Source organism: Varanus komodoensis, unplaced genomic scaffold, assembly GCF_004798865.1.
Source record: "Varanus komodoensis strain SLA01 unplaced genomic scaffold, ASM479886v1 scaffold53, whole genome shotgun sequence".
In the NCBI taxonomy this organism is placed as follows: Eukaryota; Metazoa; Chordata; class Lepidosauria; order Squamata; family Varanidae; genus Varanus; species Varanus komodoensis.
The window spans coordinates 1,288,957-1,308,773 of record NW_025336126.1 but is presented as its reverse complement, the minus strand read 5'-3'; the positions used below and the strand labels follow the sequence as shown (position 1 = coordinate 1,308,773).

Below are 19,817 nucleotides of genomic sequence, written 5' to 3'. Positions count from 1 at the left end.
TCATTGTTGCACAAGAGCAGTGTGGCTGTCAGGCACATCACCAGCATGGTCAGGATTATTAGCTCCCACCTCTTTACTGGATGAAAATGCTTTGGAGTATGCTTTATGGGGACATTTGTGCACTGGTGTAGCGGAACCCTGGTTGCACAGATTGCTGAGTCCACGGTTTGAGAGTCCAGCAGACTTCTCCCACCTGACACCTTTCAGAGGCTCCAAACCATGATCACAACCATCTCCTACTAACATTGGACGTATTGACTGCAGCTGATGGGAGCTGTAGTCCAGAACATGTGGAGGATCCCAAGTTGGGGAAAACTCATAATGTGCTTTAGTCCAAGTGTGTATCCATGTGTACAAAACAAGGTAGAAAACCACCAAGACATGGGGACAAAAGGTGTCATGCTACAAAATCATGGTTTCTTAAAATTAAAATCAAACCACACACTCATTTAACCACAGTACAGCAACCCATAGCCTCAGAATTCCATTTGTTTCTTTACAAAGTCATCTACAGAAGAAAAGATGCCAAGTGAACTTTATTCTCTATCTAGGACAGTAATGAATCATGAAGATCTTTGAAACACATACCATTTCCCTGTATGTTCTAAAATGCGGTGCCAACAGTTAGCAATTGGGCAAGGCTGGATTTGGTCACTTGGCCAAACCCTGTGAGAATAGATCCCGCATTTCCATTTCCTAAAATGTAGCACTTTCCACTCATCCTCTTCCCCAGACAATCCAAAGTATCCACCAGCGCCTTGTATTACCCTGGAGGGGAGAACTGGAGAAGACATAAATCCCGTAGGTTCTGAGAAGCCCAGAACCAGGAGGGAAGAACAGCTACACACAGCGTTTACTTCTCTCCTGGGATAGGCCATCGCCAGTAGCAAAACAGAGCGGCTGCCAAATGGCAGGGTCCACACACTGCTAAGTATAGGTACATACTTCCTCTCTAAAACCCACAGTTACTTAAGATGTACAACCCCGTGGGCTGCTGGAAGGTGACCTAATCAAGAAAAGCTGCTCCGAATATCCTAGTAGGTGTCTGTCTAGACATGGGAAATCTCTGGAAAATAGTTTCCCATCTCTCTCCAATGCCGAAAATAAGAAGCTTACTCCATTTTAAGCAGGAACCTTTATCACAATAATTTAATAGAAAAAAACACAATTTAAAATAAATTATGCAAATACAAAAAAATTACAATAATTAATGCAAGATTGCCTCCTCCAGGGAGGGGAGGAAATACAGGAAAAAAAAAAGAGGGCAGGAGAAACACACCACCTTTTCCCCAGTAAAACTACCTTCACCAGTCTGCATTTTTACAAAATGCAATGGTTCATTACAATCTCACCTTCCTCTCCCCATACCATCATTAGGAGTATCCCAACTAGTTCTGTTTAAGAGCTGGCTCAAGGGACTGTTGCAATGTCCTCATAAGATTTTGTGGATCGCGTACCATTCTTATGGAAAACTAAAGGGAAATGAAAAGCATTCTGGGCACAAAAGAGGAGGGCCAGGAGAGAGACAAGAGTTCCAAGTCTGTTTGTTGAAAGAAGGGAATAAACACAGGAGGCAAAATTCTGTACTTAAATTTTGCATGGGATTGTGGCAAGTAGGTTGACCACACATTCCATTGTCTGAGATTTGTGGGTTTGAAGCATATATATTCTGAAGTATACACTGTAATACACTGTTATACTTTATGTAATGAGGTGGTGAGAGGGAAAGAGTTCAGACTGAACCAGGATCCAGATTTCATGGCATGCACTTAAAAGAATCCATGCTGAACTGTGTTTTTGACCCAAAGCAGGGGAAATGCCAGAATCCAGCTTCTTTACTAGGATTTGAACAAACAAGAGAACTGATGTCATGGATGCTTCAGGTTAATGCTTGTGCTAGTAGGAAGGCTGACACAAAACTGTTTTTCTGGTTTAATTGAAACTGGATTTAGTCACTAGTGCTAATAGGAAATTAAGCCTAGTTCCCATTTATCCAGAAAAAGCAATTACTCAAATGGAATATGCTTTACAATTCTAGCTATTCCATTTTAAAATGACTGTTTCCATCATAAATCCAGATGGTTAAAACTGGATGAACAGAAACAAAGAGGGGTGTGTGTGGAGATTTAAAATAAAATCTATTGTGAGGTGAAGGTTGTAAGTCAAAGAATCCAGAGATTCTAAACTGGAGAGAGTTAGCATATTAAAAAAGATACACCCCTATCTAGGTATGACCTTGTACTTGACCTCTGAAAGAGAAAGTTAACAAGAACTCAATAATGCATTCCAAAATATAGACAGCAAGGTAGAAATCCAACATCAAACTGAGATGGAACATGGGATTTTGACTGGTATAGCTTGCTATTTGGTGTGAATGTTGTTCCCAGGATACTAACTTTTAGAGAGTAGTGAAGAGTCAGGTGCTATGAGATCTGGAAGAAAACTTATTCCAGGTCAAAGAAACTGTGAATAAAGGACCACAATCCAGGTTTGGGTGGCATTTTGAAGATTATGATGGGGGGAATGGAAGGTCAGGCATTTAGGATTAAGATTCAAACATTAAGAAAATGCAACATCTGGAAAGAATGTGTCAATAAAATAGCAGGCAGGACAAAGTGGAAACCGTTACTGTAAAGAGAGGTTGGGAGCCAAGGGAGGTGAATTCAAGGAACAGGAAAATGGGCAGGGAAGAAAGCCCCAAAGGAGAGAAAGGCTGGAGAGGATGTGAAATTGACAGGGAAGAGCTTGGGTGAAAAATCGAAAGGAGGAAACAAGTTCTCCTTTGGCACTGAATGGATGGAGTTGTGAGGACGCTAGCAGTGAGGCAGGATTAGTCTTTGAAAACCGCCTGGTGGCCATGGGGTCGTTCGTCGTGCATGATGTGTCGACGGACATGAATACGCCGGACACGATGCTCCCGCCCATCCTCATCGTCACCAGCACGGAGGGGGCCTCCACCCCCACCCGCAACCCCACCGGTTGCCTCCAGGAGGGCCTTGTCAGGCACTCGAGGTGTCTCGTAGATCAGGATGTTCAGGGTTTCCTCAAAGATCCGGGCCTCTGGGAACTCCACCTGCACACATGAAGGAAGCAAGGTCACATGGGGCAATGCCAATTCTGTCTGCCAGCAAAAAGAGAAACATTTAGCAAAACAGTAAGACGATTCTAGACTGGTGAGGAGAAAAGATGCTAGGAGGCACCCAAAATGGTGGCCGGAAACAAATTGAGGAAATGGTGGGAGCTCCGCCCTTAAATTACTACAAGGAGCAGGGGAGGGTTCCCGCCAAAATGCTTAGCTAGGAAAATCTTCCTGACACCAGGCCCCATGCAGCTGCAGTGCCCCTGTGTGTGATGCACAGAGACCAGGAAGCAGAACCTCGTTTGCACGGCTGTTGTTCTAAACTTCTTGGAGGATCAAAGTGCAAGCTGAGAAATTAGAAAAAACTATTAATGGCTGCTAATCATAATGCCTATATATGAGCTCCAGGATCAGTACCAGAGCTGGGGGAAAAAACTGGGAGGGTGCTGCTGTCCTCCCATCCTGCTGGTGGGCTTCCCACTGGGGCAAGCAGTGGGCCGCTGCAGGAGACAGGATGCTGCAGGGGGTGAGCTTTGTCTGGCCTAGCACATCTCTGGGCTTAAGCAGCACCTGACCAAGAGGTTCACTGGGTCCTCCTGTGTGGGAACTAGGAGCAACAGTGTCCTTGTTAGGAGAGTGACCAGTGTATATCCTGTTTGTTGTTGCATTCTAGTTGGGCAGAAAAGCCTTATCAACCACAGCCGAACTGTGCAATGAGCCACAAAATCAAACAAAGGGGCCACTGAAGCAGTGGGTCTCACAAAATACCAAACAGTTGCAAAGGATATCTGTGAGCTGGAATCTTTATTGTCAGGCAACACTGGTCTATGTTCACTTGCAGTTTCTTCCTGCTCCTCCATTGCAAATGAAGAAGCGGGAATCTGGATAATGTCATCTATTGCCATATATGTCCCCACTGGAACTGGAAGCCACTTGGGGAATTTATCTGGGCTGAAAAGCAAAGTGTGATGACAATGATAGCAGCCCACTGAAGTTGATTTTAACATAATGAGCCAACACAGATAGATGTTTTCTTCCATACAGTGTGGTATGAGTCAAGTATGTCACATGGAGATGGGAAGAGACCTGTTCTCCCCTGCAGAGGAAGGCAGAATGTGCTCCAACGGAGCAAAGCTCAGGGAGCCAAGGTTCCATTTGGATGCCAGGAAGCACTTCCTGACAGTCAGGACCCCGAGGGTGTGGAATGGGCTTCCACGAGAGGTCGTTGAGGCCCCATCAGTGTGGGTGTTCAAGGACAGACTGGAAGTCCACATGGTGGGCATGTCATGAGCGGAGCCGGCTGGTGCCGGACATCAGACTAGATGGCCCGGGAGGCCCCTTCTGACTTGCTCTGTTTCTATGTTTCTAAGTATAAAGGGAGAGAGATGGGATATAATCTCAGAGGCTGTACCAACTTGAAACTGAGGATTGTTCCCATTAAGGCAGTACACACACCAACACACAGTATCTGCATGGAACACTGTTGACCCTTCCCAAAGGCATGACTACAAACCAGAAGTGGCTTGTTTAGCATGTCATCCAAACCTGAATCCTGGCTTGTTGCTCCCAAACTTGTTTTTTTCAATTCTGGTTTCAAGAAGCAGAAAGCCAGAAGCCCAGGTTTAGATGACACACTAAACAAAGTATTTCTAGCTTGTGCGGCTGGTTGCCTTCGTAGGAGCCAAATGAGAGTCCAAGTGCTGCATGCAGCAAGACCCACTTCAGTCACGGTAAGCCAGGATGTGCTAGAATCCCGGTTTACAATTCTGTGTAAACAGGCGAGAGTGCATCCAGACATGGCAGGCTTCCACCTGGGTGCAGCGGACTGCCCATGAGTTACCTTGGTCTGCTTCTTCTCGGTGGCATAGACAATGGAGGTGCAGCAGACTTCGGCTATCTTGCGGCCTTGCCCATAAAAGGACCAGCAGCAGATCTCATCCCCAAGGACATCCTTGATGAAGAGCACCCGCCCATTGAACCGCAGAGCTAGTTTGTCAAACAGTTCAATATTCTTCAGTAAGTTGTCATCAGAGTTACTGGAGTGGGAAGGGAGGAAGGAAGAAAACCGATGGTGTAAGGAGGTGGACAAATTTGCTTGGGGCAAATCTGGAAGATGTGGATGAAGATACAATACAGAGCTACACCCGATTCCAGCAGCTGGGTGATGTATCTTACCTCGTATAGGAATACTTGTTATTACTTCTGTTATGCAGCAATTTCACCACAGGCTAAAAAAGAATGGAGAGATTGATGATTGATAGTACTATGGAATGCTAGAAAAAGTGAGACTGTTACTAGTCTCCCCCATTACAAGTGCCATTTTTTAAGCTTCCTTGAGACAAACTGCCAGTCACTTATAACCATTTGTATTTTTTAACTCCCTGAGCTGTGGTGATTTCATTTCTATTACATTTCTCTGTCACCCAATAGCCAAAATTCTCTGGGCAATTTACAGAAATGCATGGAACACTCACAAACATTCCAGCTTTTGCACTGGGTACCCACCATGCAGAAGGTGCTCAAGTTGATGCCCACACGGTGGCCATAACATGTGGTGAGCAATTCATGTGCACAGTTGCTTGTCAGCTGCCACGGTACACTTTGTCACTACACATTTACAAATCATGCCTGTGAGTGACAGAGAAAGCCAGACTGAGATAGCTAATTTGTGCAACTTGGCTCCTCGTTACAGAATATAAATCAGGCAGCTGTTCTGAAAAAAGCTTGGGGAAAAACTTCACATGTGGGTTTCGGTATGAGAGTCATTGTGCTGCTAGTTAGAAATGAGTCGGTGCATTAAGGAAACACATTTATCTCTCAGATAATGGGTGGAGGTTCTAGTCCAGGCTGAGATGGATCCTAATAGCCTTCCCCACTGTGGCATCTTTCAGATATTTTAGATTAAAACTCCCATCAGCCCCAGTCAGCATGACCAATGGTCAGGAATGCTGGGAGCTAGAATCAAAACATATGGAGAACATTAAATTGGAGGAGGTTCATTCATTCATTCATTTATATTTATTAAAAGCTTTTGCATGCTGTCCTATTATGCAAGATCTCAGGATGGAGGTTCACTAGGTTGAGTTGTAACCTAGTGAACTTGGACTGTATAAATATAAATTGGGCAAGTAAGTGCCTGTCTTGCAGACTGTGCTCATGCATCCAGCCTCTGGCCCTAGTTGTTCAACAGGCGACTGCACCAAGCCATCTAACATTGCTGCCTCAGGGAATCTGACAACTTCTTTACCTTGCAGCAGCTGGAGATGATCTGCTGCTCCTCCTTGGGAGATGTCACCATGGGGATGTGGCAGAGGGGATCAAAGGCTTCGCTCTTTTGCTGGGCAGGAAAAACATGAGATGTACATATTACAGTCCTATTATATGCCCCAGGATCTGCCATGTTATGCTATCTGGTTCTCCTGTAGCAGCAATACCGGGGTTATTACCATGCAGTCTGCACCTGGAAACTCTGCATTGTTTATTATTATTATTATTATTATTATTATTATTATTATTATTATTATTACATTTCTATGCCGCCCCTTGCCGAAACCTCGGGGCGGCTTACAACATGATAAAATACATTGAAATACAATAGTACATAATAAATTACCATTAAATATAAAAATACAAAAAATACATTGATTTACAAATACAAAATTAAAATTATCAGTATAAAATAAAAATATAGGAGGAGAAAGAGAAGGAAGAAGAAGTTGCCCAGGCCAGATCATATGTTTTAACAATTGAAATGATGTTTAAATAAAAAGGTCTTTACCTGGCGCCGAAAAACCAGTAACGACGGTGCCAGGCGTTAAATAATTCAGTTAATAATTCAGTTTAGGGATTAAATAATTCAGGATAAACTGAACAACAAACCAGGGGTTAACTCTGGGTTGCTTAATCCCTAAACAACCCAGGGTTTCTTGGTTTGGACGTTATAACAACAACCCAGGAACAGATGGGATGTTCTGAGATGTTCATTGAAAGTAGAAGAAACATGGACATGAAAAGCAGTGTGCTCACTCCTTGCTGCACAGCCAAAACTAACTATGGGTTGAACAACCCATGGTTAACCATTATGTGCAAACTGAATACTGAATATATTTCTGTGTTGCCTTTCTGCTAGTGTACATAAGGCAGTTTACACTCTAAAATAAATAGCATACAATCTGACAGAAGCAGTATGAAATGGGGAACAATGAGGAGTGAAGAGATATATAAGCAAATTTAGGAACCAGTTATTACATGTTATATCATTCTTAAAACTACCAGATGGAACAGTTGATTCAGAGAGGGAAAGACCAAACAGTCATAGGTCCAACCCTTGCTGTCTTACCTCTCCTCAGGAACATCAGTTCCTTCAAACAGAGGAGTCTCCATGTCTCCAGTTCCTCAGTAGGAATTGACTCACCTGTAGGGCAAGTTGACAGTCTTCAACCAAGCCTTGAATCAGGTAGTAGCGGGCCTCAGACAACACTTCCTCCAGCTCCCGCTGGGATTCAGGGAGAGAAACAGAGCCATCGCGCAAGTAGTTCAGGATGGTTCCAAAATGGCGCCCACTCCTGTCAATCAAGATCCAACCTGAACATAAAACAAGATGTACAACTATTCAGTTTTGCTTTTCCCTAACTTGACTATTCATAGACTCTATAGCTATATAAAAATAGAAAATTGTCAGTAACATTGAATCTTATATAAGAAATATATAATGTATGTATAAGTGAATGTGAAATGTAATCCTTCATTTCAATGATTCAGAGAAGTAATTGTTTTATTAATTAATGTATATAATATGTATTGTACTGTGCTTTCTCTATGATAAGCAAAATCTTCAGGATGGTTGTAACAACAACTATAGATATAAAATGTAGATCCAACCTGGAAAGGCAGAAATTATTTGTTGTTCCTGAACAAATGCTCTTGTAGGGGATGGAAGCAGTGGTAGGAAGTGTCTTTTAAATCAAACATTAAAAATGGCCTAGTCTGGAGAAAACACACATGGTATAAAGGGGAATTTTACAACTTGTATAATAATGAAGTCAAAACAGCTAAGATCTTAGGTAAAGTAGTTAAAGATATATTTTGTCTCAACAATAAAATCTAAGAATCTTAATTAAAATAGATCCTTTTATGTCATAGAACAATCTCAAAGCTGTGTCAAAGAAAGATTAAAATGATTTGTTCCTGATTTACTCTAAGTAAAACAACTTCCTGATCTCCCACCTTATTAATTCATTAAAATGTTTGCCTTCTTCTCTCCACCCACCACTTCACATCAGCCTGAAGGAAAATCAGTTATAAAACAATCAGATGCAGACAGAGCGAGCAGATAAGAACAAAGACTTGCAAGCAGCTGAAGTTAAGTGCAGCTGAAGGCTTGCCAGATTTTTAAAAAAAGTATTCCGATGGCACTGGAACTAGACAGGGCTATCAAGCAAGAGCCAACTGGATCCCCAAGGGCAGGGTGTGCCATAGCCGAGTGCTGCTACACCAGCAAAGGCTCTTGCATGCTTTCCTGCTAACCATTTTGCAGATGGCAATATGGCCCCTCTACAGATGTTCTGTGTATACAGGCAGGATCATACTGAAAGAGCTGCTGATTTAAATCACAAGCTGTTCAGGGCTCTGGGAAAAAAGTAACAGCCAACACTAACCAGATTTATATTGCAAGCTCTGTGGGGCAGGGACCAAATATCCTTTTAAAAAGGATTAGTTTTGCTTCTGCTTCTCTGAACAGGACCATACTCATAGATAGTAAACCACAAATGATAAAGTGCCAGACCAGGAAGTAAAAACTTCTTGTAAATCTTCCAGCAGCAAAGGGATGATCCCTTTCACCCCAGTTCCTGGCCAGAGGATTTGGAAGGGTATCCTGCACTCTCCCTTTTTAGAAGAACTACACTGAAATAACTGGCTGCTCTTTCAGCCACTGCTGAAAATATCCTATTTCTTATTTCTGTCCTGCCTATTCTTCATCTTGCAAGGAACCCAAGGCAGTTTTCAGAATCCCCCTCTCTATTTTAGCCTCACAGCAATCCTGTAAGGTAGGTTAGGTGGAGAGTTACTGACTGACCCAAAGTCATCTTGTGAGCTTTGTGGCCAAGTGGGCACTAGAATCTGGGTTTCCTGAATCCCAGTCCAATGCTCCAGCCACTATATCACAATGGCTCTTTTAAGGTTATTTATCAAATATCTGATATTTCTGTATCATCTTTTCTTAGCATTTTAACTGTTCCACAGGTTTCCCAAAATGTCTTCAAAAACCACAGAAGAACATGAAACAAGTCCATTAAAAAAATACAATCCATTCAGATACCTCCCTGGGAGGGGGGTGGGGGGGAAGGCCAACTCGATAGTGCAGTGAGGATGTCTCTATGGCCTGAATCTTAAAACTTTTTTTTTTAATTGCTTAATCAACTTTCCTTTGGGAAAGGGTTTTGCAATTGAGCCTCTACAACTGGAAAGGTCCCATTCAATAACTTCATAGATAGTCTTGGTAGGCTAGAACTCACAAGTGGGGCATCACCTGCAAATGTTAATTAACATTAAATATAACAAATATTTACACAGAGCCACAGAGAAATGGTAAAGTGTCACCTATGCTACAGAAACAAAACTGAGAAGGATAGATTTGTTTCTTCCTCCACCTAGTTCTCAAATATTGCCTTCAACCTGTCCAAAGTGCTCTTCTGCATCTATGGGGACTAGAAAATGGTTTTATCTCTTTCAAAGATGTGAAAGTCAGATTTCTCAGTAGTTCACATCCAGCTCCTTGAGAAGCAATAAATATTCACAAATATAAGCTGTGTCATGCAAAAAAAATCAACCACCGGGTTATCAGGATGGCAGGAGACACCAAGACACTTCAGCATGTACCTTCACTATCCGTCAGCACCTCCATCCTGCCGCTGAACATAGCCTTGAGCATCGTGTCTTGCTTGGTAAGGGTTTGCACTGTGGTGTAATGCAGGGACCCTCCCACATTCAGCTTGACATACTTGCTGCTGGGGTTCAGGGGTTTGAGATCAAAGGTCACACCGGCAACTGCTCCCCCGCCATCCCGTTGCTGTTGCGTTAGGACTAGTGGAGCACAATTCTCCAGGGGTGGGACTTGATCTGCTGTTGCCTCAGCTGACATCACCACCTATGGAGCAGAGATGGAAGAAAGAGAAATGGAAACAGAGATCTTCCAGCACCAACAAGGGAGGCTTATACTAGGTCACTTAATTTTTTAGTTACAGTTATGTCTTAAAAGAAACAATTTATTTGTTTCTTGAAGAGAAAAAACACTATGAAAGCCTTCTGTGTGCTTTGGACGTGTTCAACTAGAACTCCTACCCTACCGCATCATGCCATTAGCTATGCTGGCTGGGAATAATGAGAACTGTCATCCTACACATCTGGACAGCACCAGGCTGGGGAAGACTCCATGGCCCTGTTCATTTCACTTGCCTCATCCCTGTTATTTAACTCACGGGCTATTCAATGCCACTTAAACCTATCTTGGGTTTGCTCTCTAGAGTAGTTGCATGTCCTCTGCCTTCCGGTGGGTATATTTCAGCCTCATTTATCTATTTACAACATGCATATGTTGCTCCACATCTAGACAGGTTTTGAAGAGATTAATAATAAAAAGGTAAAAGAACAGAACACAATATTAAAACAGAATATCAAGAAAAACAGTGGCTGGTCAAATAAAGAACGCACCCCAAATCCTTTGTTTTCTTTTTTTCTTTTTACTGGAACAAGACCCACCAACCAGAACCAGATGCAAAATATCTGATGATGGACATGTGCTAGGAATTAAAGGACAAGATGCTGCTAAGCACATGAGCATCCCAAGAATCTGAGAGTGGTAACAGAACTGAATTCACAAGTTCTTTCAAACAAAATTCCACTCCTTGTATTTCCTGCAAGAGTTATTTCGCAACAGCCTATTAGGAGTGTTTTTCTTTCTATATTTCTTTATTTGAGGTAGTGGAAGGTGAGATCTGTACTGATCTAATGCATATCCCCCAGAATTTTACCAGTAGATTCACACCCACTGCCTGCCCAGCCCTGCTGTCCAGCACGCACACTTGGCACTGCTAGGAGGAAGCCATAGATTTGCACTAATCTTTGTGCCACCTGGCCTTTGCCCCCAACAAACCTGCCTCAGGTTATTTCCTCTTGTTGCTCACCCCACCCTTGTCACCCCACAGCCCATCCCTTGTGTCTCTACCACACTGGATTCCCAATGATGTTTCCTTAGCGTCTCTTTACCACCTTCAACCTATAGTTATTCATCAACAGATTCATCCTTACTTACAGCCTTGTTTGGGGATGCTTTGGGGACTGGAAAACACAACACAAACACACAAAGTAAAAAGATAAAGTGATGAAATCAGCCTGCCATTCCTTGGAATGCCGCACCTCCCTGGCTTCTCTTTCTCTTCCTCCTCCGTCTGGATCCCACCAGCTTGTCCCTTCCCTTCCCACTCCCCATCCCTATATTTCAGCGCCTCCCACCCCACCCCGGTTGCCCTCCACATTTGTTCGTCTGCCACTCCCATCATCCCCAGCCAGGATGGGGTGATGGTCGTTGCAGTCCAACGCACCCAGAGGCAAGGAAAGCTATTCTATGAATTCGGGGCTTCCTCCTCACTGCCCTTTGCCCCTCGCCCACCCACCAGGTCCACTCACCTCCCCCAAGGGAACAGGGTGGGCTTAGCCCAGGCCCCTCCCCTTCAGCGCTGCCCTCACTCAAAAGCGCAGCGACCGGCCAAGACGTCCAAACCCTAGAAGAAGCAAGAGCACAACTGCGCATGCACCTCAGTCCTCCGATCTGTCTCTTTCGCCAGACTATAGCACAGTAAGCCTCCACATCCGGGTACTCGCTAGCGTCAACTAACGTAGGGCTGGTCAGCTCTTCCCCCGAGGGCGGGCATAAATCTGCGCCTGCGCAGGAAATGGATGCCGCTTCTACCGTAAGATACCAGACGAGTGGTGGAGGTTTCAAAGTTGCGCATGCGCACTAGGCAGCAATTCGAGCCGCGTCGAGTACAAGGAGCAGTTGGACCGCAGCCGATCCGCGGTTGAGCCTGTTAGGCGCTCCTTCTGGGCTCGTTCTGAGGTATCAAGCAGGCCTCGAACGTGGCCTCCGTGGAGCCGACTGCCTCATGGCCCCTTCATAGCTGCCCAGTGCCTGCCTGCTGCAATTTAGGCGCCCCCTTTCAGAGGAGTGAAGAGCTCGCCCTGCAAGTTGTAGCTGCGGACCCAGGAGGATTCTGCATCAGGGAACGTGGCAGCAGCAATTTGGCAACGTCTGTGTTTTGTTTATTTAATTTCAGTGCCGCCCAATAACTGAAGCTCTCTGGAGGTTTACAGCAGCACATAAAATATAATTTAAAATACATCGTTCAAACACAGCGTTAAAAGGTTATATAAAGACGAAAACAAGTTAAAATGCATATTAAAAATTACAATAACTTGTATGAATTAACCAGACAAACTGTATAAGTAGCTAACAAAGCCCAAGTAAGCTAAATGCTCTGAGGCAGAGGGCAGTCTTAATCCTTAAAAAGGATATTAAAGTTGATACCAGGTAGGCCTCAGTGGAGAAGTAATTCCATAAGTGGGTGCCCACCACTGGCAAAGCTGTTGTACAAGCATGTCCTGAGGCAGACTGATTTAGGCTGGAAGGTAAATTGTGTCTATTTCAGTTTTCCCCAAATTGGTACCCTCCGGATAGTTGCACTGCAGTTCCCATCATTTGCAGCAAGCAAGGCCAGTTTTAGTTACCACATGGGACATGGAACCTGGTTGGGGAAGGTTGGTGTGGTTACTGGCTTTGAACATGCCAGCTTAGCCTGGAGGTTTTAGAAAGACTTCATTCCAGGAGTGGTATTGGACATTAGAAAAGAAGTATCACTCAGGGAGGAGCAAGAGATGCCTTTTTTATTTTTTTTGGGTGGGGAAGCATCACTAGAAAAAGCCTACAGTTGTGCTTACATTTTGGTGTTTTACTTTGTAGGTATACAGTATATCACAGAAGTGAGTACACCCCTCACATTTTCTAAGTATTTTGTTATACCTTTTCATGTGACAACCCTGAAGAAATGACACTTTGCTACAATGTAGTGAGTATACAGCTTGTATACCAGTGTAAATTTGCTGTCCCCTCAAAATAACTCAACACACAGCCATTAATGTCTAAACCATTGGCAACAAAAGTGAGTACCCCCCAAGTGAAACTGTCCAAATTGGGCCCAAAGTGTCAATATTTTGTGTGGCCACCATTATTTCCAGCACTGCCTTAACCCTCTTGGGCATGGAATTCACCAGAGCTTCACAGGTTGCCACTGGAGTCCTCTTCCACTCCTCCATGATGACATCACGGAGCTGGTGGATGTTAGAGACCTTGCGCTCCTCCACCTTCCATTTCAGGATGCCCCACAGATGCTCGATAGGGTTTAGGTCTGGAGACATGCTTGGCCAGTCCATCACCTTTACCCCCAGCTTCTTTAGCAAGACAGTGGTCATCTTGGAGGTGTGTTTGGGGTCGTTACCATGTTGGAATACTGCCCTGTGGCCCAGTCTCTAAAGGGAGGGGATCATGCTCTGCTTCAGTATGTCACAGTACATGTTGGCATTCATGGTTCCCTCAATGAACTGTAGCTCCCCAGTGCCGGCAGCACTCATGCAGCCCCAGACCATGACATTCCCACCACCATGCTTGACTGTAGGCAAGACACACTTGTCTTCGTACTCCTCACCTGGTTGTCGCCACACACACTTGACACCATCTGAACCAAATAAGTTTATCTTGGTCTCATCAGACCACAGGGCATGGTTCCACTAATCCATGTCCTTAGTTTGTCCTTAGTTGTCTTTAGCAAACTGTTTGCGGGCTTTCTTGTGCATCATCTTTAGAAGAGGCTTCCTTTTGAGACGACAGCCCTGCAGACCAATTTGATGCAGTGTGTGGCGTATGGTCTGAGCACTGACAGGCTGACCCACCACTCCTTCAACCTCTGCAGCAGTGCTGGCAGCACTCATACGTCTATTTCTCAAAGCCAGCCTCTGGATATGACGCTGAGCACGTGCACTCAGCTTCTTTGGTCGACCATGGCGAGGCCTGTTCTGAGTGGAACCTGTCCTATTAAAACAGCTGTATGGTCTTGGCCACCGTGCTGCAGCTCAGTTTCAGGGTCTTGGCAATCTTCTTATAGCCTAGGCCGTCTTTATGTAGAGCAACAATTCTTTTTTTCAGATCCTCAGAGTTCTTTGCCATGAGGTGCCATGTTGAACTTCCAGTGACCAGTATGAGAGTGATAACACCAAATTTAACACACCTGCTCCCCATTCACACCTGAGACCTTGTAACACTAATGAGTCACATGACACCAGGGAGGGATAATGGCTAATAATGCCCAATTTGGACAGTTTCACTTAGGGGTGTACTCACTTTTGTTGCCAGCGGTTTAGATTAATGGCTGTGTGTTATTTTGAGGGGACAGCAAATTTACACTGTTATACAAGCTGTATACTCACTACTTTACATTGTAGCAAAGTGTCATTTCTTCAGGACTGTCACATGAAAAGATATAAAATATTTACAAAATGTGAGGGGTGTACTCACTTCTGTGATATACTGTAGATATGAATAGAGAAATGACTATGGCAATTTCAATAGAAATATCACTTTAGTGGGGAAGACTGTAACTGGCTAGCACATGCTCTTGTTTAGTCCTTTTTGTTTAATTCAGAAAAAAGGATGCCTTCAAGTAGAGGATTGTCCTTGACAGCTCTTCTGTAAGGATGGGCACATCACCACCTTACTTTGCTTGGAAAGTAGCACTGTTGGGTCTATGCAGGAGTCCCACAGACTAGGTTGTAGAATGAATAATAGAGACCTTGTGGTTGGACTGAAAGGTGTTAATCTCTGGGAAGCAGAAAGGGGAAGGGAATGCCAGAAATGAGGATGGCTTTAGCTACTGCTAACTCTGGGAACTCTCTCCATGCCTGCTTGAGTTTCAAGCTAGAAGAAAGGTGAGATATGCATTAAATAAAGCCATTAAAGTGCATCTGGTTAAATTGGGATGTAATTACACATGCACACAATTAAGGCAAATAGTCTCTGTTCCAGGGTAGACAGAACTTCTTATCCTGGGTTTATTAACTATTTATCACTACTCATTTGAAACATCCTTAAGCAGTTTATAAAAGAATGAACAAACAACCCTCCCACCCCTGCACACTATACTATCCTGAGGCTGGTATAAAGGAAGCTCACAGCTGGAAAGAAGCCAGGGCAAACAGATGTTTTCAGAGTTGAGTCTGACATACTTAAGAGAGGAGCTCATTCTACAGGGCAGGGCAGGCACCACTGCAAGGAAAGTCTATTTCCATGTCCACAGTGTAATAATCTCCCCACCTGAATATAATCACACATAGTATCGGAGAGATAGGCCTTGAGGTAACAACTATTACATACATAAAACTCTGGCATGCTCATCTCCTTTATCTTTAAACTGTTAAATCCTTACTTCCGGTTTCACCGATTTCCCCATTTCCTAGTTCCAGGCTGTCACAACTGTTTCCAGATGGCTGCCATTTTATTTTAGCTGAGTGAGGACATCAATGGCAATTGCTAGAGATGAGGGGATTGAGAGGGGATTCTCAGTTGAGCATTATAACTAATGTAGTCCAAAAGCCATCTGAAGGCCCACAGGGTCACGATGGGTCGGATGCAACTAGCAACAAATCTGTATAGATGCAGACATTAAATATATACATAAAATAAAAAATGGCACAAAAGTCCAATCATTATTTTAAAAAATCAAGGGTGGGAGAGTAGTTTTTCAGAGCCAATCCAGTTACTGCAGGCTTCTAAGATATTCAAAGATATTTGCCTAGAATAGGAGAGAAAGAAGAGAGCAAAATTACAAACTCATAGCTCTTTTCATACTAGGAAAGCACACTAAAATCACTTTGTGTACACATACCCTGCTGTTGACGTAACAAAACAGCCTACAGCTCTCCTTTCTGAACCTTGTCTCACCTCTGCTGCTATAAAACGAGTCATCCGGCATGTTAGCAGCAGGCTTCTAGCCAGCCCTTTGCCTATGGCAAGAGAACAGCTTTCATGGTCAGCCTCTGTACTGGCTGCCTCTGGATGGTCAGTGCAACATCTTCCAGAAGGCTGACTGGGACAAACTGGCATTTGGCTCCACTCCTCCCAAACTGTCCATCAACACCTATTTTTTTCTCAATTTATATCCTGCCTGCATTTTCCTTCAAGGGGCTCAAGGCAGCTTACATCATTCTCCTCCTCCATCTTATCCCCACAACAACAACCCTGTGAGTCAGATTGGGCTGAGAGTCTGTGACCGGCCCAAAGTCACCCAGTTGGCTCCATGGCTGAGCGGGGACTAGAACCCAGGTCGTCTGAGTCCCAGTCCCATGCTTTTAACCACTACACCACACTGGCTCTATTCCAAGTAGCTGCACCCAAGGGCTGCTCACACTCCATTGGCCTGGCTGGAACCAGTTGCAATTTGGCTTATCCCTCCTAGAATAATTTCCTGTAGTGAGCATTCCATCTGGTCACTGACTTGAATTCAGAGTTAAGTCATGCCTAGAGAAAACCCACTGGAATCGATATGACAAGTCAGTCATAGGAACTAAAGAGGCATGCTAAGTCAGACCAGAGCTAGCTAAGCCAACAGCCTGTTCCCACAGTAGCCGGTTGGATGTCAACAGGAAATTCACAAGTGGGACAAGAAGTAGCAGCCTTCTCCTGCTGCTCCTAAGCATACTGCCTCAGCTACTGGGGGTAATGCTTAGCTGCTATGACTAGTTGCCATTAAGAACCACCTCCATGAATTTCTCTAACACCCTTCTAAAGACATCTCTAAGTTGGTGCTGTCACTGCATCTTGTGATATTCTGACTGACTTAAGTCTTACTGGTTTCAGTGGGTATGGTTTAAGCAGGCCTAAATCTGAATCTAACTCATTAGGTAAAAGCATGAGGAGTACTTGAATTTGCTTCTCTCTTCCATTCCTGTATATGATGTCTTAGATTGTAAGCCAGAGCTACAAAAACAAAAGCTGCCTTGAGTGTTTGGCAGAAATGCAAAATGTTTTAAATACATAAATAATATTGGCTCTGGTCATCTGCAAGAGCTGACCTTGTTAGGCACTAGACGTACCACCTAATGACTGCTGAAGTATGTGTGGACAGACAAACTATGAATTTTGTGGACTGCTTTACTAGACTAGGAGCGCAACATTTTTGACACACACATCCTTGTTTGGAATTATAGCTGCCAGCAGTTAGGGAAGCATAATTTCCCCTAAGGAGCTAATTTGAAGTCTATTAATCATCTATGATCTCTTCAATTGGAGAATAGCCCTAATTTTGATATTTTTTGGTTGAGTTGTATTTTTAAAGCCTGATGTTTGCTGAGATGCTATGGACACACAGCGGGCTGGAAAGGGTCATCCACCCCATCCTGACCCCTCCTCAGTTGACCCTTGGCAGAGGTTAGGAGTGTTCTCCTCAACCCCAATAAGATTTATCGTACCAACAAAGCAAAAATTCCACTCTGCCTAGAGAGAAGCACATAGGACTACAGGCTTCCTGGTGGGGCTAGATGAGAAGAGCCTTCTGTCTGGGTTTTCCAGTAGAACCATGACATTAGATGAAAGCAGGCGCGTGATAGGTGAATACAAGCACATGCACACCACCCCCATAATACAATAATTATTGGTCTACATTGTGTATATTATTTTTCAAAGCTAGAGTGGAGTAGTAATCTTTCCAGCTACTTCTATCCAGATCCTGTTGATTCTGCTTCTTTCTCTACCATGTCCTTTTTCAGATTCAGAACAGTGAATGGACTAGTCCAAAGGTGAGAACATTTCACCTGTCAGAACTAGACTAGGAAAAGCAGAGGCAAGGCAAAGACACTGGGTGGGTACACATCCTGGTGAAAGCCATTGGAATCAACTGTTAACTTTCAGAGTTCATAAACACTCCCTGAGAATACAGCAATAAAAACCTGGTACTTAAACAATGAGTCTTGTGGCACCTGAAAGTTAGTCACTCTGTCATCCTATTGGTAAACATGACTGATTTCCTTTGGATCCAACCCAATGTATACAAGACTATATTGGCCATGTAGCGAATCATGGCAACAATTAAACCTGGCATGCCGATCCACGATATATGTGAGCAGCATCTTGGAGCAGGAAGATTGTTCCCCATCCCCTTTCATACAAATGGGTAGACAAACCAGGGAGCTGCATTTGAATATTACTTTCTTAATGACCTGGGTTGCACATCATGGCGACACTTGTGTTACTTAATCCAGTTGGTGTAGGTGTAGATGTAGACCACCCCTGTTAAGTTAACCCTGAGTTGTTCAACCCATAAACAACTCAGAGTATTCATTTCAGACATTACACTAACCATTTATAAATAGGGCATTCATAGATTATTTAAACTGGAAGTTACTTGCATGCAGTGCACATCCCAGAAAACTGTAGCCCAGTTGACTTACATTTATCATTGTAATATCCAAGCCAACCCAGGATGTTCAAATTCAAAACTATAGTTAACTGAACCCAAACAAACCACAATTTGCAAGGCTATTTCATCTCTTCCTTTAAAGCAGACTTTCAATTCTGGTTTGTTTAGGAGCAACTGATCCTAGTTCAGAATTAACAAGAACATAAATTTGCAGATCATGGTTTATCTGCTCAAGGAAAGCAGAACCAGGTGGCCTGTGTGCTTTAACACACTATTCATACACCTTATGGTTTAATAAGGCAAAGTCCTTTGCTTGTAGTAATGGGAATGTGGGGATTGTTCACATGGTTTTGCATAGAATTATCACAGACTACAGCACAACCATGCATTTCCTTGCCTGGTTGAGCTGGATGGTGTAGAATTGGTGACCTCCAACAGCAGGGGGCTGGTCCTTTCCAGTGCTACTGTTTTGTGATGAGGGACGCTGTCTGGGTGAATGAATGGTTTGGAAGAAGAGACACAGATTGCTCTGTCCCTCTTCCACCAGGCCACTTGTGCTGGCTGTGAGAGAAGACTAGCCCTTTCCTTCACTGGGAAAGGCAGTAGACAGGTAGACAAGGACAAAGAGATCCATCCCCTGTCTGTCAGCCCACTTGGTAGAAGCCGGGGTTGTTGTTTTTATTGGTTTGTGCTAAGAGCTAGTTTGTTCCAAGCTACTAACTTTTCTGGCCTTGTGTATAAGGCTGGTGTAGCTCTTGCACTACTTAATTTTCTTGCCCACCACTAGTACAAAGGTTAAAAAAATCATTGTTAACATTTCATACATCTAGTGTAGTTGTGGGTGATTTGATTTTGGTCTACACTTCCCATCAGTCCCAGCCAGCATACCTAATGGTGAAGGGTGGTGGCACTTGCAAGCCCAAACATATGGAGAGCCACAAGTTGCTTATCTCTCATCCAGTGGAACAGGGTCTCCTTTATGAAAGGCTTATGCCATAATAATTTCCTAGCCTTTAAGCCACCACCCTATTTGTCTGTTTCTGCTACAGATGAACACCAGCTATCCTAGAAATTAGGATTCTTTGAGTTGTACTTACAAGATGGAATAAGTGTTCATGCTTTGGTATACTGTATACCCATTTTAAAAGAAAGAAAAAATGTACCTCCTCACCCCTCTGCAGGAGTGGATAATGCATGGGTGTCCAGCTATTGTTCAGCTC

General features: G+C 43.8%; 2 protein-coding genes across 2 annotated transcripts in view; both read right to left on the bottom strand.

Annotated features, from left to right (window-relative positions):
* Positions 1 to 517: 517 nt before the first annotated feature.
* Positions 518 to 11,917, bottom strand: KCTD13 (potassium channel tetramerization domain containing 13). The gene is made up of 7 exons (XM_044448064.1): positions 11,765 to 11,917; positions 9,959 to 10,226; positions 7,494 to 7,663; positions 6,327 to 6,416; positions 5,255 to 5,307; positions 4,920 to 5,115; positions 518 to 3,073 (listed from the first exon to the last, which is right to left on the bottom strand). Exons 2-7 carry the CDS (start codon positions 10,218 to 10,220, stop codon positions 2,831 to 2,833), a joined length of 1,014 nt encoding a protein of 337 aa, XP_044303999.1. The 5' UTR covers positions 10,221 to 10,226; positions 11,765 to 11,917; the 3' UTR covers positions 518 to 2,830.
* Positions 11,918 to 15,919: 4,002 nt separating this feature from the next.
* KIF22 (kinesin family member 22) overlaps positions 15,920 to 19,817 on the bottom strand; it is a 12,579-nt gene continuing 8,681 nt past the window's right edge. Inside the window, exon 13 of the mRNA XM_044447904.1 lies at positions 15,920 to 15,975. Coding sequence (XP_044303839.1) covers positions 15,940 to 15,975 — 36 coding nt within the window. The 3' untranslated portion in view covers positions 15,920 to 15,939. The remainder of the gene's footprint in view (positions 15,976 to 19,817) is intronic.